Genomic DNA, 22,765 nt, shown 5'->3' on the forward strand with positions numbered 1-22,765 from the left:
CATGACCCCTTCTCTGCCTACATCCCCGTCCTACACACTCCCCCTCCTCTCCCATCCCCCTCTACTCTCTAGGTCCTCTCCCCTCAGAGCTTTATGCAATGCACCACTTCCCTCCCCTGCTAGTTCCCCTCCCCTTGCCCCTTCCTTCACCCCTCCCTCCCACCCCTCCCTCTCACTCTTCCATCCTCAGCCTCATCACACCCCCCTCCCCCCTCCACTCCTCCTTGTACTTTGATTGTATATAACTTGTATATATGTATCTAAGTTTGTTTCGCGCTTACTGAATGTATAGCAAAGTCCCTGTTTACCCTACCCCTTCCCCCCTCCTTTCCCTCCCCTCCCCCCAGTTCTATTATCAGTTACACTGTAAAGTCCTGTTGGCTGATTTCACGTTGTATGGAAACCGATGTGATGTTTTCTTAACGAATATCGGTATATAAAAAACTTTAAATAAATAAATAAAAGGCAATATACAAGAAGTTCTTTGCACTTTGTTCACATGTACGCCCTCTGACCTTACAACATTCCCTTTATTTAATTCAAGTAACCCAATGTATACTGTTTTGCTAGCATATATTTTCACTTTATTCACTACCAACGATAGCTAACAGCTTGTCCATAATTCTTTTCCATGTTGTTTCAGGATGCCATCTGGATCAGGTGACATGAGCATGTGCAAAAAAAACTCCATTTGCTCTGCTGGCTTTTGCAGAGACAGGGTGTGTGTTCAGAGGTTCTCTTAGAGTGGAAGAAAAACTAAAAGGTGGATTTTAAAAGGGACGTGCATGCCAAAATCAGGATATATAACCCACATGTAGGACATGCACATGTCTACCCAATTTTAAAAAGCACCTACATGTGCATGCATTTCCCAATGCATGCACATCTCATGTAGATTCAAAAAGGAGTTTGGTCGGGCATGGGCATTCCAGGATGTGGCCAAAAGATGAACATGCAATTAATTAAGTGCCTGGGAGCACGCCCAGGTCTAGTGCTGCATAACTTTACTGCTGTTATGGAGGAGGTGCTACTATGGAGAGGCACGTATCTGGATGGCTTTTAAAGGTGAATTTTAAAAGCCCACCATGCACATTAATTAGGGGCTGGCCATACAAGTTGGACTTTTACTCACCAACTATATTTTAAAAGCCAGATATGCACATAACTCCTGCAGTGTATACATTTCACTCTGATTCAAAAGGGGTGTGGTCTGGGTGGAGTCTGGGCTGGGCATGGGTGTTCTAGGGAAGGACCAAGAGATGTGTGCACAAATACTTACATGCCTAGGCATGTGCCCAGGTCTAGTGCCATGTAAGTTTACTTCTGAGGGTTTTTAAGGGTCTGGGCTAACTGGGGGAAGTGAAGGCTATTAAACTAGGGGGTTTGGAGGACCTAGCTCTTAATTGGGTGAACTGGTGGAAGAAATCTGAAACAGGCAATGGCATGGGTGCACGTCACTTCTACAAAACCCTGACTTACATGGTAGAAGCAGGATTTGTGTGACCACTTAAAATTAGGCACACATGTGCCCATGGCAAGGATATTTTAGAACATGCACACTTATATGCATGCAAGTTATTAAATGGACACATCCTTGGGTACACACTGACCCTTATAACCCAATGTAAGCCTGCACACTGGTTTGAAAACTACCATCCCTAAATATAGTTGGGCACGCACAAGCCTGACTTGTTCACGCATCCCCTAATTGATGCACATGCATGGCTGTTAAAGTTCACCTTTAAGCTTTTAAAAGGAAGGCATTGGTATTAGCAAAGGGCTTTTTCAAATCTTCACTGCTGCAGTCAGAAGATTGAGTGTTGCTGCAGAGCCAGCCCAGCCTGTGAGAAATATAAGCAGTACTCGTAGCAGTGAGGACAAAAGCAGTCCTGCCCTTAAACTTAAAAGAGACTTTTTTAACCACAGAAAGCCAGGAGTGGAAACCTGCTGAAGCCAATATAAACTGAAGTTTGGACAGCATGTGTCACCACTCCCTGTTGCTCTCCCCTCTTGTTTTGGAGCAGGAGCAAAAGGCAGAAGAACCATCTGGGGCTGGCATTAGCAAGGCAGGGCTATGGACAAGGGCAGAGAACTGCAATATCTAAAACCAGCAGCACCTCTGCTTCTGAGGTAATGAAGACAGTATTTTCAAGAACTGATTTTGATGAAGATATTGAAGAAGCTAGTAGGCATAGAGAATTTGGGAGCTAGTCAGTAGAGTCTTAGCTTCCAGTAAGGAGGCTGGGGAGGTAGATGGTGTTGAGAACAATCCCCAGGAAGAGAAGGTAGTGCAGGTACAGAGTGTGAGCAATATTCCTGGCCTTTTACATCACAGTCAACCCTCAACCTCAACTCCAGTGCCAGAAGTAGCTCCCAAGGATGCAGAGAGGACATCATGCAAGACATCCTTGGTGTGGAACACTTTAAAGTTTGAGACAAACTACATTTTGCTAAATGTATTCACTGCTATAAGGCCATTAGTCAAGGGAAGGTACGGGGGCTTCTGAAAAATAGTGGTATGCAGCATTACCTACAGAAACTCTACCCATGTTCTGTCCAGCCAGCCGCATTCCCGTCCCACAGCTGGCTGCCCTAACCTCTCTCGAAGATGCGGCCAACCACCGCAAAGCCTCACCGTGCTACGCCATGCCAAGTTCCCAATGATGGCCCTTGTTGATTTTGGAGGAGGAGGGAACTTTATCTTGGAAGCTCTCGTCAACACTTAGAACTCCCGGTTGTTCCATTGGTTATTTCTTCTATTCGTGGGAATCTGCTTCCAGGCTGTATCACCACCAGCAAGGCTCCCATCCACCTTCGCACTGGAATTCTCCATACGGAAAGCATAACCTTCTTGGTGATCGAAGAGGCTGTTCATCAATTCGTCCTAGGACTCCCTTGGTTACAATGTCATTTTCCTCAATTCGACTGGGAGTTACTACAGTTATCCAAGTGGGGACCCCAGTGCCATGATTCATGCCTCGTTCAGGTCCAGCCTCTTCCCGGATTAACATTGGCCGCCACTCTTCTGGGACTACAGCCTCAGTATGCAGATTTTTCAGACATATTCCCATCGACCTTACAACTGCACTATCAACCTACTACCTGGTACAACTCCTCCACTTGGGAGGATCTATCCTTTATCTATTCCAGAGACTGCGGCCATGAATCAATACATCAAAGAGAATCTGGAGCAGGGTTTTATCAGACCTTTGTAAGTCTCCAGCAGGGGCAGGATTCTTCTTTGTTACAAAAAAGGATGGATCACTCCGGCCGTGCTTTGACTACCAGGTCCTGAATGCAATAACTAAAAAAGATCATTATCCTTTACCTCTCATTACTGAAATTTTCAATCGTTTACAAGGAGCTAGAGTGATCATTAAGCTGGATCTCCGGAGGGCCTACAATCTAATCCGCATAAAATCTGGAGATGAGTGGAAAATGGCCTTTAATACATGGGATGGCCACTTCTTTTACCTAGTAATTCTGTTTGGTCTTTGTAATGCCCCTACGGTATTCCAGAATCTAATGAATGATGTGTTTCAAGATCTCCTATTCTGTTGTATGGTCATCTACCTCGACAATATCCTTGTCTTCTCTTGAGATCTCCATTCCCATCGTTCCCATGTCCACTTTGTTCCTCAGCACCTGCAAGAGAATAAATTATACGCTAAATTGGAAAAATGCCAGTTCAAAGCTGAGAGTTTGCCATGCCTTGGAAATATTATCTCCAGCAGTGGTTTTCACATGGACCCCAAAAAGGTCCACAGTATCCAAGAATGACTTCAATCCACAGGACTTCAAACCCTACAGAGATTCTTAGGATTTGCGAACTACTACCGACATTTTATACCACACTATTCCAGGATTGCAGCACCTCTCATGGCTCTTACTAGGAAGCGAGCCAACACCAGGGTTTGGCCGCCAGAAACAGGTAAGACATTTCTTGACCTGAAGAACGCCTTTCTTCAGAAATCTTTCTTACATCACCCTGATCCATCTTGCCCCTTTATCCTCAAGGTCGATGACTCTTACACTGGCTTCGGGGCCGTCCTGAGTCAACATTCATACTGGGATTCTTCACCCCTGCTCTTTCTATTCTCAAAACTTCACTCCCGCCGAACACAATTATAGTATTGGAGACAAGGAACTCCTGGCCATAAAATTGGGATTAGAAGAATGATGGCAGTGGTTAGAGGGAGCTCAACACCAGATCATGATATATACGGACCATAAAAACTTGGAACCTTTACAACAAGCACAACATTTAAACGCCCGGCAAGCTCAGTGGTCCTTGTTTTTTACACATTTCGATTTTGAGATCCGATATCGAACAGCCTCTAAGAATCTATGTTCCAATGCACTATTCCGATCTTTTGAAGGGCGCTCCTGATTCTCCATTACCCATCACTGACCCAGCCAGGATTCTTGTAGCATTTTCCTTGACCATTCCCCCTGGGAAGATGGTAGTCCCTTGTCATCTTCACCTTAAGAAGCTTAAATAGGCTTATGATTCCCAGATTGCCAGACATCCAGGGGAGACCCAAAACTACTTTGCTTCAACGATACTATTGGTGGCCCTGTATGCAGCGAGATGTGAAAGCATATGTGGAATCATGTCCTACCTGTGCCCATTAGAAGCCTCTGGTAGGGTGACTGTGAGGGCTACTACAACCATTACTGGCCTTGAAGAAACCTTGGACACACGTATCTACCAACTTTGTGGTAGAACTCCCACATCCCGACGGCAACACAATTATCTGGATTGTCATCAACCGTTTGTTGCGACTGTCGTTGCCCGACGTCTCCACTCCACCCATCTTACCTCTTTGGCGACTCCCTCTTCACTTGTTGGATGTTTGGCTACGGTGGCATCATCTTGCTGACCACCTCCGGCGTCCCCAGACCGGCTAGATGCTGCACTCCGCCATGTTTCCCAGAAGCCTAAGGGCGCGCATGCGCTGCGGCCACGACTCAAGTACCAGCAGTGGCGCGAACCTCAGGGGCATCCCCCTGAGATGACATCATCATCACCGGATATTTAAAGGTCTCTGAAATTGCTAACTAATCGAGTTAGCAAGGGTTCGCTTCCTCCAGGTATTGTTGTGGATGGGATTCGCTCTCTGCATACCTTGCTACTCTGCCTCCTCGGACTTTACCAGGGGTACCCGCTCCTCGGGGGCCTCACTATCTCTTTTGCCTTTCATGTCACAGTCTGGAACCGGTATTCGCTCCTCGAGGGCCCACGTTCTCGGACCTGCTTCTGAATACCACTTCTGCCAGGAAGTAATCGCTGCCTACAACACCAGTGAGTTACCTTCTTTCTCTCAGAGCCTTCCCTGAACCAGGTACTCGCTCCCCGAGGGCCTAATCCATTCCAGCTCCTGGGCTGCTTCAAGAGACTATTGTGTGAGTGTTACCATCAAGGTTCTGTTCCTGAACTCTGCATGCCCTGCCTACTCACTATACTTAGTTTCTCTACAGCTCAGCTTTTCTGGGATCGCTGTTCCAGTGCCTGAGGGACTACAGCCCAGCCGGGCTCTTCCAGCTCACTACTGCCACCTCTGGTGGTTCAATATATTGTTTAATAAAAGAACTAGTGTGTGTCTGTCTCCAAACTCTGAGCCTGACCGGTGGTCCCTCTCGGGATCTTTCCCCGAGGGCGTGGTCATCTGCCACCAGCCCAAGGATCCACCCACAACTATCCCAAACAATAACAGATTGCTAACTCCATGGATCCGGCACAACTCAATGCCTTGCAGGCCATACCGGGCCTGACCCAGCGCATTGAGGAGCAGCAAGACGCCTTGGAGGAACTTACTTCAGCGTTTTGTCGGCTACACATACAGAAGGTTCAGGGCACCGCTTCCAGACATGAAGGTCAGTTACAGGAGGTAACTTTAAAGACTGTTGTACCACTGGTGGCTCCAATTCGTTTTTCTGGAGAAATCCAGAAGACCTGGGGTTTTTTAAACCAGTGCTGCATGCATTTTGCCATACAGCCATCTTTATTTCCTACTGCTTTCTCCAAGACTACTTACATCCTTTCATATTTGGATGGTAGGGCCTTGTCTTGGGCATCTAACTTGTAGGAATGCAAGGACCCCATTTTGCAGGACATAGAAGGATTTATGGACTTATTTAAATCCGTTTTCGATGACCCTGCTCGAACTTCTGTCACCGGTTCTGCTTTGGTTGAATTGAAGCAAGGCAACAGATCATTGGCTGAATTTGCCATAGAGTTTAAAACTCTTGCGGCGGAACTCTGCTGGGACCCAAATGTCTCAAGACTCTCTTTTTCAGAGGCCTGGATAACTGTTTAAAGGATGAGCTGGCTGCTCATGAAACTCCTGACTCGCTGCACGAATTAGTAGCCTTGGCCACTCGGATTGATCACTGGCTCCAGGACAAGGTGAAGGAACTCCAGCCTAAGGTGTTACCTGGGTTGAAACAGGCTAGTGCTATACCTGCACCTCGGATGGTTCCAGTAATCCCTGCTGCTGATAAAGATGAACCGATGCAACTTGGTCATGGACGTTTAACTTCCAAAGAGAGAAGACTTCGGAAGAAGCGCGGCCTTTGCATGTACTGTGGTCAGCCTGGCCATGATGTCTCTATATACTCCATTCGTCCAGAAAACGGATGGGCCTAATTCCTGCAGGAGGACTGTTCTTAGGCCATACTACGCCCTCTCCTCCACTCTCTGTCCCAGTCTCCTTGACCTACGGACCGGTCACGGTTCAGACTCCTGCCCTAGTGGACTCAGGGGCAGGAGGCAACTTCATTCTCAGACGTTTAGTGGAAGACTTGAGGAGTCCCCCTCATCAAATTGAAAGATCCACTACTGAGTCACCATCTGAAGTGGGTTTTCGACGTTTCCCGACACCGCCACTTCCACTGAAGTTCTCAGTGATGTCCCCAGCAGCTCAATCCACTGCTGCTGATATTCATAATGCTTTCCACGTTTCACTTCTGAAACCGCTCATACTCAGTGAATTTGCTTCCAAATCTCAAGACCCACCTGTCATCAATGCAGAGGACGACTTAGAATTCAAAGTCGAAAAGATTCTGGATGTTCGTAAAAGAAGCAATACTTTTGAATACCTTCTAAAATGGGAAGGTTTCGACCCCAAAGAAAACTCTTGGAGCCTCAGACCAATATCCTGGACAAAGAGATGCTTCGTCAGTTCCACATAGCGCATCCTTCAAAACCCAAGTCTGGTACCCAAAGAGGAGATCGTCCTTTGAAGGGGGGTACTGTTGAGACAGTCGCTGCCTGACGTCTCCACTCCTCCCATCTTACCTCTTTGGTGACTCCCTCTTCGCTTGTTGGATGTTTGGCTACCGCAGCATCATCTTGCCGACCTCCTCCGGTGTCTCTGGACCGGCTAGACTCTGCACTCCGCCATGTTTCCCAGAAGCCTAAGAGCGTGCGCGTGGTGCGTCCCCGACTAAAGTACCAGCAGTGGCGCAAACCTCAGGGACATCCTCCTGAGATGATGTCATCATCACCGGATATTTAAAGGTCTCTGAAATCGCTAACTAATCGAGTTAGCAAGGGTTCACTTCTTCCAGGTATCGTTGCGGATGGGATTCGCTCTCTGCATACTTTGCTTCTCTGCCTCCTCAGACTTTACCAGGAATACCCGCTCCTCGGGGGCCTCGCTATCTCTTTTGCCTTTCAGGTCGCAGTCTGGAACCGGTACTTGCTCCTCGAGGGCCCACATTCTCGGACCTGCTTCTGAATACCACTTCTGCCAGGAAGTCATCGCTGCCTACAACACCAGTGAGTTACCATCTTTCTCTCAGATCCTTCCCTGGAACCAGGTACTCACTCCTCGAGGGCCTAATCCATTCCATCTCCTGGGCTGCTTCAAGAGACTATTGTGTGAGTGTTACCATCAAGGTTCTATTCCTGAACTCTGCATACCTTGCCTACCCTCTACAGCTCTGCCATCCTGGGATCGCTGTTCCAGTATCTGAGGGACTACAGCCCAGCCGGGTGCTTCCATCTCACTACTGCCACCTCTGGTGGTTCAATATATTGTTTAATAAAAGAACTAGTGTGTGTCTGTCTCCAAACTCTGAGCCTGACAGGTGGTCCCTCTCGGGATCTTTCCCTGAGGGCGTGGTCATCTGCCACCAGACCAAGGATCCACCCACAACTATCCCAAACAATAACACCATTTTTCTAAGATGGCACACTTCATTTCTCTGCCTGGACGTCCTTCCGCATTGAAGCTGGCCTGTCTGTTTGTTACCACATCTTTCATTTACACGTTTTATCTAGCCACATTGTCTCGGATCGTGAGTCAGAGTTCAATGCCAAGTATTGGTGCTCCTTTTGTCAAAAGTTCAAGATCACTAGATTTCACCACGGCCTATCATGCTCAGGGAAATTGAGAGGAGTAATCAGACATTAAAAACCTTCCTCCGGGCCTACACCATCGAACATCAAGATGACTGGGCTACCCTTCTACCATGGGCTGAATTTTCACATAACTCCCATACTAGCACTGCCACAGGAATTTCACCCTTCCAGATTATCTATGGAAGACAGCCCTTACCTATACCTTTTACTGTGCCTTCACCTGCAGCCCAACTAACAGCCCAAGAGCTCCAGGATAAGAACATAAGAACATAAGAAATTGCCATACTGGATCAGACCAAAGGTCCATCAAGCCCAGCATCCTGTTTCAAACTGAGGCCAAACCAGGCCACAAGAACCTGGCAAATACCCAAATGCCAAGAAGATCCCATGTTACTGATGCAATTAATAGCAGTGGCTATTCCCTAAGTAAACTTGATTAATAGCAGTTAAAGGACTTCTCCTCCAAGAACTTATCCAAACCTTTTTTGAACCCAGCTATGATAGAGATGTTTAAAATCATGAAAGGTCTAGAATAGGTAGATGTGAATTGGTTATTTACTCTTTCGGATAATAGAAAGACTAGGGGGCACTCCATGAAGTTAGCATGTGGCACATTTAAAACTAATCGGAGAAAGTTCTTTTTTACTCAACGCACAATTAAACTCTGGAATTTGTTGCCAGAGGATATGTTTAGTGCAGTGTATAGCTGTGTTTAAAAAAGGATTGGATAAGTTCTTGGAGGAGAAGTCCATTTCCTGCTAATAAGTTCACTTAGAGAATAGCCACTGCCATTAGCAACGGTAACATGGAATAGACTTAGTTTTGCCAGGTTCTTATGGCCTGGATTGGCCACTGTTGGAAACAGGATGCTGGGCTTGATGGACCCTTGCTCTGACCCAGTATGGCATGTTCTTATGTTCTTATGTTCTTAACTGCACTAACCATGTCCTATGGCAACAAATTCCAGAGCTTAATTGTGCATTGAGTGAAAAATAATTTTCTCTGATTTGTCTTAAATGTGCTGCTTGCTAACTTCATGGAATGCCCCCTATTCCTTCTATTATCTGAAAGTGTAAATAACTGATTCCCTTCTACTCATTCAAGACCTCTCATGATCTTAAAGACCTCTATTATATCTCCCCTCAGCTGTCTTTTTTCCAAGCTGAACAGCCCTAACCTCTTCAGCCTTTCCTCAAAGGGGAGCTGTTCCATCTCCTTTATCATTTTGGTTGCCCTTCTCTGTACCTTCTCCATCGCAACTATATCTTTTTTGAGATGCGGTGACCAGAATTGTACACAGTATTCAAGGTGCGGTCTCACCATGGAGCGATACAGAGGCTTTATGACATTTTCCATTTTATTAACTATTCCCTTCCTAATAATTCCTAACATTCTGTTTGCTTTTTTGACTGCTGCAGCACACTGAGCTGACAATTTTACAGTATTATCCACTATGATGCCTAGATCTTTTTCCTGGGTGGTAGCTGCTAATATGGAACCTAACATCGTGTAACTATAGCAAGGGTTATTTTTCCCTATATGCAACACCTTGCACTTGACCACATTAAATTTTACACCTAACAGCCTGAATGACCAGCCCCTGCAGATATTGGAGAATTTGGGTTTGAGCATCTGCTGCATCTCTTAGTACCCACTTACAAAGTGTCCTACATTTAGTAGGCAAGTTATTCCCACCCTGTACAATTTGTGCTATAGTTCTATGCAGGCTCAGCTGGCCAAGGCAGAGGGGTGTAATGTGCATTTCACAAGTGACAACTGGACCAGCATGAACGCTACACATGCCTACCTCTCCCTGGTGGCACATTGGTAGGAACTGCCTGAGGCAAGGGCAGGTAGCAGCTCTAGTGAGGACCAAGCATTAGACTGCTTGTGGGCTGTGCGACACACCCAAGAAATAGATTGCTCCCATCCTAAGCCATAAGAAAGATGCTGGAAGGCTGGCAGCTAGATCAGAGAGGCAAGAGTCTTCATGCAAGCTTTTTTGTAACAGAAAGAAGGAATAATTTGATAAGTGCAGCAGAAGTTGGGGGTTATCAGGGGATCCATTACTTTGTATACTTGCTTCAGCTGACTTTGACAGATGTCTGTGACAGGGGCCTATGATGTTCCAGTTCTGAAGGACTTGTTAGAAAGGTGCAGAAATATAGCAGGGCATTTTCGTCATAGCATGAAAGATGGGCATCTTTTGCATGAGAAGCAGAAAGAATTTGGGATGCCTCATAAGCATCTGATTCAAGATGATGGCACCCCCTGGAATTCAAGTATCTGATGCATCAGAGGTTAGTGTAGCAGTAGACACCCCTTCATGATCTGTCTCTGGAAACACAGATAGGTGTGGATTGCCCATAGGCCATCATGTTTGGGTAGTGATGAGGAAGCAGATATAAATCCTGAATCCCTTCAAGGATGCCACAGAGGATCTGAGTACCAGAAGCACCACCATGGGCAGGGTCATCCCGATTGAAAATATTATGGAGGAAAAGTTAGAGGGTTTCCATGATCAAGAGGGAATGGAAGGAGAGATATTTTAGTTTTTGGACTCCTTGCAAGAATAGTTGCAAGAAAGACTGAAATCTCTGACAGGAAACCAAAACTTACATAATTACTACACTTTGTGATCCATGGGTGAAAGGGAGTCTTGCCTTCCAGTTCCAGCATCTCACTTACATGAAGGAGATACTGGCAGCTACAGTGTTGAACAGCAGAGGCAGAGGCACAGTTGAGATGTAGCACAGGAAAGAGTGGCTATTCCAGAGAGCAGTGTGAACATAAGCAGTACCCTGGAAGCTACGACTTCCTCCTCCACCTCAATATGCCAAAGCCATATTGTCCCCATAGAACTATCTTACATAAGCCAAAGCTAAAGCAGTGCCACCCCAGCAAAGGAAACCCTTGAAGAAACTTCTGCGCTACAGAAAGCCCATTGAGAATAATGTAGATGCACTGGTATATTGGGCACACAAGTCCATGATGTGGCCAGACCTTGTCAAGGTGGCTCAGCATTATCTTTCCTGTCCACTAACCAGTGTGCCTAACAAATGTTTCCTCTCAGTGGCAGGTAATATCATGAGCCCTTATCATTCAAGGCATGCATCAGAGTTGATGGAAAAGTTGGTCTTTTTGAAAATCAAACTGCCTTTGCTTGGATTTCCTGAACTTTGATTTGAATAGCAAGATGACTGAAAGCACCTTGGAGGTCTTGTTACCACTGTGCCTAGCTGCCATGCTCCTGACACTATATCTTGGGGATCTTGCTTTGTTTTGCTGCCATCCAAGCCACTGATAGTAGACCTTTTTTCTTTCTGAATAAGTTAAAATAGTTAATTATAGGATCACTAGCATTTCAAAGGCTATTTCAACAGTTTCAGAGTTCTTGCTTTCATGGGCTGACTGGTAGCACATAACAGATAAAATCCCAGAAAGGATGGAGATTCTCACTTGATGGGCCTGACTTTTTCAGAAACCCAGTATAGAAAAAGTTAATTACTCCTAGGCAAAGATACAATAGAACTCCTGTGAAGAAGGAATTTGTAAGGGTTCTATGAGGGAGCCAGCAGCTAGCTTGCAATTTCAGCTTTTGCACAGGGCACCAATTAGTCTTGAGCCAGTCCTAAATGCATTATTTTCTTTCTTTAATAAAGATCTGGGTCTAACATAATTTGATATGATTATTACAAAGGTTTCCGAAAAATATCAGTTTTACAAATTTCTTCGCTTGTAATTTTGCTAATACTGAATCACTGTTGAGCATATTTGCATGACTTTTCAGCTCATTAGCAGCCTAACATTTATGTAAATGGCTTCACAAATGCAAAATTCTGTGCATTAAAACAGCAAATAGTCCCTATTAAAATTCAAATATGCAATTACACATGCACTATTTGCCATTTTAACCCGTGCAAACATGCTTGTTAATTCACTCATGGCTTAATACATGGACTTCAAAATGTGTAATGAGTTTCTTCAAAGTTCCATGAATTTGTGATTTACAAACTATTGATTGGCATCTTCATAATTCATTGGGATATTTTTCTTCAATTTTCAGCTTTTCCTGTAATCTTTGCCTTATTTGATTTGCATACACTTCTTTTCATATATCTCAGTTGTGGCTGACTGCAGCTGCATAAGTAGTACAATGAGTATAAGCAGTGAGACATTTTTGTTTTGGATTTGCTATCATGTGCTTTGCAATGCCTATGCTCATTTTTACCCTCAGTCTTCACTATTATAAAGTCATACTTAGTAATCGGAAGATGAAGGACAGAGGGAGGATTAAGCATTAGACGTTAATTTTAATATTGTATATGATCTGATGATTTCAATTGTAATCAAAGCATGCATAAATAAATAAAAATGCTTATCCAGTCTACAAATTTATTTATATGAATTTAATTATTTTCCATTGTAATTCTAACAATACATGCCACTTAGTTTTTACTTCTGAATATGAACATTTTGGCCTTTATTCTGCAAAATTTTGAGGTGAGCAAAAACTGATATAGAAGAGCAGAGTAAATCATGAAAAAAGCAAAACATCCGCTGAATGGACTTGATTCTTTTTTTTTTTTTTCACAGCATGAGAAAAATGCTGCATGCTGAAAACTTTCAGATTTTTGCTCATGTATATGGCCAAGGAATTTTGCAGAATTGAGGCCTAAGTTTTAACTTTTCCATAATAAATTATCTAGCAGTCTACCTACCTATCTATCTATATATATTAGGCAAGAAACAAAGTGTTTTCTAATCCTTACCTGTTTTATCTGCAGATTGTTCATTGCGTATCAAATTCAAACACTTTGTCTTTTCCTGATAGATCTCCATTTCAAATATGCATTCTGGAAAGCCATTCACCTGTTTAAATTTAACACATTGGTCTTGTCTTAAAAATTGTATAATTCATAGGGTAGTCAATAATAAAGATATAGTATCAACCAAAACTATTCACCTTCCTTTTCAATCAATTGTAAATTCCCTAAAAATCAACATGGAAGAAACCTCTTTACACTGCTGACTACTTATGAAGGTTACTTATTTATACAGGTTTTCAAGTAAGAAATACTGTTATATAGCATAAGCAGCATATGTAGCCAGATACTTTTGGTACCACGTAATTTTGAGTCCCTCAGTCGTTAGGACTAATATAATAAGTGACATTCTCACAAAATTCAGTTAAATCATGTACTTGTGCTTTATTTTGCATTTATTACTTGATGCATTTTGTACTACTACTAACATGTATAGATATTAGTTTACACAGTATATCTAAAATATGTCATTAAAATATTTTTTTAGAGGAATGAATAGTTCAAGATTAGTTAAAAATGATCTATCAAATATCAATCATATTTGATGCCCATTTAGTAAAAAATGCAGGTGATTGTAGACATTTTTATTTCAAAGCATACTCTTATGTTTCATTATTGTTCTTTTTAGCAGAAACTGTGCCACTGTATGCCAGCTAATATGCTACATTTTTCTAAATTTTTAAAGCAATGGGCTATCACATATAATACTATGTTTTGTGGTGCCATAAATCGGGTTTTGTTCCAGTTACCAGTAAGATATGTGTTGCATTTCATTTTATTACTGATATGGCACAAAAGTAGAATAAGCTGTTCTCATCATTGAAAACAGGACCACTGTTGACTTCTCTTCCACATGATTTTGTAACCAGCAGATTCCAGAAAACACTATGTTTTGTAGAAAGGCAATCTGATTGTAATGGCAATGGAAATTGTTAGCTTTAGGAATAGATAACTGCAATCAGCTAAAGAGTGCAATCCACAAGATCATAGCTGACTGAATATGATGCTCTACCAGCATAGAGCTGGCTCAGACTGATATTTATTTACTTTCTCATTCCAGAGCTTTTAGGGGAAAATTATTTTTTTTATGCCTTATGAAAGTTAACAATAGGAAACAAATTGGTATTGCATGCAGTGTTGCGGTAAAAAGGAACTGAGAAAATGATTTCCCTGGTTGCTGAAGAGGTATTTGGTGGTCTTAAAGGATAAGCAATACCCACCATTAAAGTTATTTTTATATTTTCTATATTTTTATTTATTATTTTTTCTAATGTGTTAATTGAAGATGAATATAAAGAAATCTTTCACTGACCTTTTAGAGGGAAATTATATGTAACCTTTTTTTCATTATTTAATAACTATGACATAAGATAATTCCTTTAGGCATTATCATCATCATCATCATTTATTTATTTTACACTTTTCCAACAATTACAGCAGGTCAATATTTACATACATCTCAGTAAATAAAATAAAAGGCATGGTTAATGTTAGCTTTTCTAACATTTCAACTACATAAAAAGGCATGGAAATCAACAGTACGTCAAAGTACACCAAGTGCAATTTGAAGCCTGTCAACAGGGTACACAGTAACCAATGACTTGAGCAATCTTTTGACAATGTCTTCTGATTGAAGTGACTTGTTCTTCATTGTCTTTGCATGGTATGTGATGCTTTCTAACTCTTCTTGTTTGCTTATGAGTCACCTCAATACAGCTGTGTTTCCTCAGTGTTCAGGAACTTTGTCTTTCTTCCCCACTCACTACCAAGGGATAGTTTATATAATGTCAGACATTGAATAAACAATGACACAATGACCTGCACTGTGCTATGAATAGACTACATTTCAAGAATACCAAATGCGTTCTTTAGAAAACACTCTCTAGGACCCAAAGTTGGAAGCTCAATTTGGTTTAATTGTAATAGTTAAATGGGAATAAGAGCTATGAAAAAAGAAAAGGAAACATTCACAATGTGACAGGCAATTCAGCTGTGTGATCTATTTGTGTAAATGAATGATTTGTAAGCATGAAAATGTAGCACTAATTTGTTTACCTTAAAATAAACAAAATGAACAGAATACAAACAGAAAAGGAGGTGTAAGTCTGAGAGCAGTTCAAGAGTGCAAAACTAAGGCAAGGGCGAAGTGTGGACTGCCTGGATATTGCCAGGTCCCTCAGTGCACTCCGGCTGCTGTCTGGATCAGCAGAATAAAGACCAGAAACTCCCAGTCTGTAGGACCAACTGCCTACTCTCCACAACCATGCATTGCTGGGTTTGAGACATATAGTATCATTTTCCAGAGCAACAACAAATAAATCTTTCCAAGCACCATCGGTATGAGCCTCATTATGGCTACCATGCTACTGTATATACAGTAACAGCAGGTCAAATCCTGATAATACTGGCTCTCAAAAAGCAGCAATGGCTAGCTGTTTTTGTGGCAAAACATTTGCTTTCTTAGGCATAATTTAAAAGTTAATATAGTATGAATTACTTTCATATTCTAACGGAGCAAAATACTGTAAGATCAGCTTAGATATTGTTGTGTACAGTAGCACCCAACAGATTAAGAGCAAATACACTTTATTCCTTGACCTATTCCTGTACTATTATACTCTAAGCATAGATATTAATTATGGTGCTTGCCATATATGTCAGTAATTGAGTAGAAGTCATTTTAAATACAATGCCTAATGTAAAACTCCAAAACTCTTACGCTTAAAATTGTATTAATGACTGGGATATTATCCTCCTCTTCCTCTCCCCCAGATGTTTAGGATAAAGTTATTCACTGTTTAATAAGATTTTCTACCTTTAGAAATAGTTTTACCTTATTTTTTTAACTAGATTTCCAAAACAATGTTCAGCTATGTTAAAACTACAGATGAATGAAAGCCAGAATAGTGAGTGTTACATTTAAAAGTGTTTAATTCTCAAGAATCTGAAAAGAAGCATTTTCTTTCTACTTTTCCTAATGTATAAACTGCATCTTTCAAACATTATCATTACATATCGCTGCAATATTTGAAGAAAGGATATCAAGAAAAATAGTTCCTGCTTGAATTCTGAGCTGCAAATTTATCTTTTCTTATAGGTTTTAACTCTGGAAAGCAGTTACAGTACATTTTTTATCTTCTTTCTGAAGGTAAGAAAGCTTCTGAGAGCTGCATGTCTGTGTGTCCATGTGTCTGTGTATTCCCTCTCCCCCAATAATTTAAAAGGTCAATATGCATTGAACCAGTGAGTGAGAAAGTTATATGGATAAAGTCACCTGGATAGCTACAACTGGAAATTCAACAGAACTTTGCTGGTTAAGTGCTCTACTGAATATAATCTCATAAAATTATTCTAATAACTTTAGGGCCGGTATTTTTCTGACCAGGATTACCTAAGCAAACTTTAGCCAGGGAGCAATGAATAATATCAGCATTCACCAGCTAAAATGTAACCTTATCAATGGAATTCTTCCATCATCACCTCTTTTAATTCGGCTAAATTTTGTGTGTGTAAAGAATTACCCACATAAAATATAGTTAGATTCGAGGGGAAGGAGGCTGGGGAATATTTACATTTTGGATTTTGTTTAGGTAACTCAATAAGTTACCTGGATAAATTCTATGAATATCTTTGTGTTAAATGTTCCACTGACTCCAGATTTTCAGGACATGTCAAGGAGTATAAAGGCATCACCATAGAAGGGTCTTGCTTTTTCTAATCCTAGTATATGCATTGACAGATATGCAAATGTGCATTTGCATTCTGGAAAATAGATTCCATTAGTTCTGTGTGTAAATTCTTGTTCTTTTAAAAAAAACATATGCAAAGCATCTGCACTACAAAAAAACTTCACAAAATGTAAAAGTTGCGAAAAAGTGGGGGATAATTTTCAAAGAGGCGTCTGCCAGTAAAATAGTTCTTTACCTGTAGAAATGGAACTCTAGAAAACTGCATGACTGATATGCACATAAAAGTACATGTGTTACGCATTGTCTGTGTGTACTTTTATGCACATAGAGGAGAGGTGTTCTGGGGGGTGGAGTCTAAGAAGGATTGGAACTCACACATAATTTATAATTTTAAAACATGCACATGTAAATTCTCTCAGCAAAACAAAGTGCACCAAATAACAGGTGCAATTGTAGAATGATGACTTTTGTCAGGATAATTTTCAAAACAGACTGTTTTGAAAATTGGTGCAACTTATGCGCATATTTGCTGGCCTACTTTTGAGCACTTTGACAAAATTACTCTTAAAAATACTGCAGACAGCCCCAAGATTCAGGAGTCTTTCTACAATACCTTTCATCGGTTCTCCATTGCCAGGTGTCTCCCAACTCCCATATTATAGTGGAAGTTTGATTTTTACATTACTTGAAAAAAGTATTTGTCATTATGATCTGTTAGGAAAAAGCAACACAATTCAAATCTGGGAGACTGCAAGCTGCAACTAACAAGCACAGCTGAAAATTCAACAGAAGGTAAAAGGATTCTTGAAGATTTAACTAAAGGGCTGCTGAAACCATTCACAGATATGCTTCCACCTGTTGGTAGCTCACTTTAGACAAACATTGGTCTTTAGAAGAGGCATTGAACGTATAATAAATGAGGATATTTCTGAACCTAATTAGCTAATTGAAGCTTTCAGCTAATTGAAATATTTCAATAATAGTTAATATAGACTTCTTATGTATGTTAGAGAACCTTTTAAAATTAAAGCAAAAAGTACAGGTAATGCACTAATATTTCAAATATCCAGTTTATAGTATCTGAGTGTATCCATAAACGTGTCTAAGTTTATATGCACAGCTATAATAGTCTATATTTTTATCTCTATTATAGCTCGGAGGTCAAAAGGATTGGAAATCTTGTGTTTGATTGGTCCAAACTGAGCTCCTAATTGGCATAACAAACAACTCCAGATGTTAAGTCAAACCCCTCCTCCAATCAATATCTTGAAATGTGCACTTCTAAAATCATCAGTTCACCTCGTTCTCCTTTGCCTTTTAAAGTACCGTTTAAATTCAAATACAGCAGTAGAGCTGCTCAAACCCTTGCTTTCTCTTTGCAAAAATTTCTTTTGCACCTTCCATATGAGGCAACACCTACAAAGCGTTTTGCTTAACAAATGAAGAGCAATACTTACGAGTACCAGGATCCAAGACGTTTTAAAAAGAACAAGCAGAGCATTCCTCATCATGACTGGATCCACAGTCAGAAACTTCAGGTCTGCTTGTGCTCCAAAACCATTCGATCTGGGGACATAAGATCCACTCGTCGCCAAACGATCAGGAGCAGATTAAACTTCCTGTGTTTGCCAAAGGATCCAAACTTTTCAGACGGAGATGAAACACAGGAGGAGCTGGTTATACTGTGGCTCAGCTTTCAGTGTCTCTAAGAGTTAAAGGCATGAAGCAGTGATTTTCCTGTTCCCTGAATTCAGAGGCTGCCCTTGTTAGCTGCAGCTGAGAAACTCACAGGTCTGAGTCCTGCTGTCCTTTCCTAACTAATCACAGAAACACGGATTTCATCAGTAAAAAAAAAAAAAAAAAAAAGGGGGAAAAAAAAAATCATACAGTAGGAACACATTTGATTAAAGATTTTTGCCGGTAATAAACTGGCGATCCATGAGGGGGAGATAGTGTGTGGAATTTCCAACCAACAGGCAGAGATGCGCATGAAGAAAGTATGTAAGAGTATAGTATTGTGCTGCATCTCTACAGTGCTGGGCTCTACCAGTAGTTATTGGTCCTAGAGCGAACGGAAATTGTTCAGGTTGTGCTGCCTGTCGTAGGACCAGCATTAAGAATTATTCAAAGATGATGTTTTTACAAGCTTTCCAGGCCCCCTAGGTTCCCTTTTCAGCCGCATACTGTGTTTGTAAACAGGCTCGCAGTTTGGATTTGTTTTTGCAGAGTAAAGATATATTTTCCAAATTTTAGAAACTAAACATTAAATTGTATGCTCACAGTTGCCCTAGAAGTATCATTATGAGTCACAACAGACAAGCTGTAGAAGCAAGTTTGATAGTGAGACTAAGAAAAAAAAAAAATCCAAATAACATACTTTATGCTGATTTCAGAACAGATGCATAAAGTTGGTTTAAATTCCATGTACAGTACATGAGAATTTTATATAAATGTGCATAGATATACAGGAGTTCAGTGCTTAGCCCTTGCTCTCACTCCCTCAACCCTCGTGGGATCATATTGGTGGGAGATCTCTGTCTGCTCTGAGTCTAGTCCTGCAACCACAAGATACCTCTTGCATGTCTCCCTGAGCACGCATGTGCAGTGGCTGGAAGGACGCAACAGAGAGAGCATGTAAGCAATTTTTATACAGTATATATATATATATATATATATATATATGTAGTAATGCGTGTGTGTATATCTTTATATACAGTACAATATGCTTAGGATTGGTGCCTCTATCTGTTGGGCCCTTCCAGCTACTGTACATTTATTTATTTATTTATTTAACATTTTTATATACCGGGATTCATGCAAAGTATCTTGTGGCCATGGAGGCTTGACTTAACACAGGCTCTGGTCTTCCACCAGCGTGGTCAGATGAGGGTGGAGGCACAACAGCAGGGGCAAGCATTGTCTTGCTGGCTGTAGAAAACAGATGATGATGCTGGTGCTTCCCAGTGGAGGCATGCAACAGCCAACATAGGAATCAAGATCAAGGAGCATGACAAGGTCCTACAGGGAAGAGGAGGAGAATACAGTGTGTGGGTTAAACTGGGGAGAGGGAAGAGAGTGCTAGGTTTGGGCTGTGGATATGTGAGCATTGGGGAGATGCTGGGGCTGGCCTGTTTCTTTCATTGAATTTTCAAAGGGTGCCAGCTAGCCTAGCGTATACATAGATATGTATCTATCTATCTACCTATATACTGTATATATATATATATTTATATTTAGAGAGAGGGAATGTTATGGATTCGAGGTGTTTGAGAGGATTCTTAGGTACTGTGGCAGATGACCTTGCCCAAGGAGCTCCTCCTCATGGGGAGGAGCCCCATGGGGAGCCACAGTACTGGGCTAGACTCAGGATGCACAAACACAGAGTTTTGTCTTTTATTGTACAGCTGATGTATACCACCAGAAGTGGCAGTAGTGAGTTGATCCAGAGGAAGCAGTCCAGAGACCCTCTGCAGAGGGAACACGTCTCACCAAGATGGTATAGGGATATCCAGGTGTAGGTTTCCCAGCACAGCAGAGCTGTAGATGAAACAGATTGAGAATTAGATTGCTCACTAGATGGTAGCTGTAAGGTTGATGATTCCACCAGGCAGAAGTAGATGGTAACAGGCACTGAGGCAGGGAGAGCAGGCCCTCGAGGAGCGAGTACCTGATCCCAGTAAGGCACCTGAAAGAAAGCAGAGGGCCCCTGAGGAGTGGGTACCCAGGTTAGAGAATACCCCGAAGGGCAGAGAGGGCTTCCAGCGACAGCAAGGAAGCAACAGAGTAGCTTAGACTGGACGAGTCCAATCCTTGCTAACTCACGGGACGATACAGTAAAAAACGCGGGAGAGCGGGCGAGCGCCGGCTCTCCCGGGGCGCGAGCGCCTGCTCTCCCGGCACGTGCACAGGACACTCTCCTGTGCGCGTGATACAGTAAGTTAATTTATTTAAATTAGGCCTGGCGGTACAAAGAGGCGCTTGGGACACTAGGCGGCTGTCAGCGGGTTTGACAGCCGACGCTCAATTTTGCTGGTGTCGGTTCTCGAGCCCACTGACAGCCACGGGCTCGGAAACTGGACGCCGGCAAAATTGAGCATCCGGTTTTTGGCCCGACAGCCGTGGGCTGAATTCAAAATTTTTTTTTTTTTACTTTTTTTACTCTTCGGGACCTCCAACTTAATATCGCTATGATATTAAGTCGGAGGGTGCACAGAAAAGCAGTTTTTACTGCTTTTCTGTGCACTTTCCCAGTGCCGGAAGAAATTAGCGCTGACCTTTCGGTCGGCGCTAATTTCTGAAAGTAAAATGTGCGGCTTGGCCGCACATTTTTCTTTCTGAATCGCGCGCGCATACCTAATAGGGCCATCAACATGCATTTGCATGTTGAGGGCGCTATTAGGTGCCGCGGGTTGGATGCGCGTTTTCCTCCCCTTACTGAATAAGGGGTAAGGGAAAACGAGCGTCCAAGAGCAGGCTAAAAGTGCGCTCCGTAGGCTAAATACCCGGATGGCGTGACATCACTTTAGGGGTACGCCCCCTAGGTTCCCGCCATGACGTGGATAAAGACATGGGTGGTTTGCACGCACGCACCCTAGGAGGCCCTTAGGAGAAACATGCAGTGAGGCTTTGCCTTAGCCGTTCCAGGGATGCCGGAGAATGCGGCTTGCAGACGAGGCTGTAGCCATCTTCCCAATGCTAGTGGGGAGAGCAGAGAAAAAGGTGAGGCACAAGGGTCAAAGCCATCTGAAATCCACAGATGCAACAGTACCTCCCTTCAAAAGGGTCCCTCCAGACCTCCTGCCTGGTCTTGGTTTCTGAGGATGCATTCTGTGGTATTGCTGAAGCATCTCTTTATCCATGGTATTTGCCAAAGGTTTCCAAGAGTTTTCTTCAGGTCCATAACCCTCCCATGTCAGGAGGTATTCCCATACTCTGTCTCTCTTTCTCACATCAAGGATAACTGTCGCAATGAAAACACCTCAGACGGTCTTCAGGGTGAAGCGTGCTCTCAGCATTTTGGGCAGCCCCCTTTTATTGTAAAATCATTACATAGCATTGCATCGGATACATACGTCACATAGTTACTGCTACAATATTTCCACATAAATGTTTATGCTGACCTTTTACTACGTGGGTGCAGAGAGGTGCAAACGGTCAATCTTCAGGCAGGGAGGGGGGAGGTCATTAGCTGGTCATGAGGCAATGGTACTGAGCTACCTAGGTGTGAAAACCCACAGAAATGCAAGTAGGTCATAAACTAAGCTGGTGCTGCAAAGCTTCTGCTGCAAAGCTTTTGCCCTAGATATATTCCTTGCAGACTTCCTGTTAGCTATAGACAGGAAGTATGTTTGCTTGCTAAAACTTGCTGCGGTCGGAGCAAAAACAGTTTCTTTACGCTACGAGTAGGTTTTAGACATGGGACAGATGTTGACCTTCTGAGGTGGCGTGCCATCTGTCAGGGAAGCCAAACACCCAACCCCCACATCTGGTCTTTCTTTTTTTTTGTTTTTAATTTTAAGTAGCATGAAGTACATCCCTGTATCCAGGCCGAGATTGGGGTTTTAGAATGGATATGAGATGGGGTATGCACCGAAGGCAGCAAGCCAAACAAAGAAGGAAACCTATTATCAAGAATACAACAGGAATAAGTCGTGTGATACCACCGATATTAGGAAACCAGGACCATAGCCAGTCCCAGGAGGATATCAGTGTGGTCTCCTTTGAGAGCGGTGCCTCAGCAATCATGGTCTCCATCTGCTCTATGGTATGTGTGAGATTTGCTTTATAATCTGATATGTATATATATACAGCAATGAGAATAGTCTTTCTGAGACTTGGAGCCAGGAGATGTTTGTGAAATTGTGCATGTGGTCAGTGATGGT

At 42.5% G+C, this 22,765-nt stretch overlaps 1 protein-coding gene across 1 annotated transcript in view; it reads right to left on the minus strand.

Annotated features, from left to right (window-relative positions):
- The window catches only part of VIPR2 (vasoactive intestinal peptide receptor 2), a 299,702-nt gene extending 281,013 nt beyond the window's left edge, over positions 1–18,689 (minus strand). The window contains exons 1-2 of the mRNA XM_029588516.1: positions 18,341–18,689; positions 13,141–13,240 (exon numbers count right to left, since the gene is read on the minus strand). Coding sequence (XP_029444376.1) covers positions 13,141–13,240; positions 18,341–18,394 — 154 coding nt within the window. The 5' untranslated portion in view covers positions 18,395–18,689. The remainder of the gene's footprint in view (positions 1–13,140; positions 13,241–18,340) is intronic.
- Between the last annotated feature and the right edge of the window lie 4,076 nt (positions 18,690–22,765).

Source organism: Rhinatrema bivittatum, chromosome 2 (genome assembly GCF_901001135.1).
Source record: "Rhinatrema bivittatum chromosome 2, aRhiBiv1.1, whole genome shotgun sequence".
Lineage (NCBI taxonomy): Eukaryota > Metazoa > Chordata > Amphibia > Gymnophiona > Rhinatrematidae > Rhinatrema > Rhinatrema bivittatum.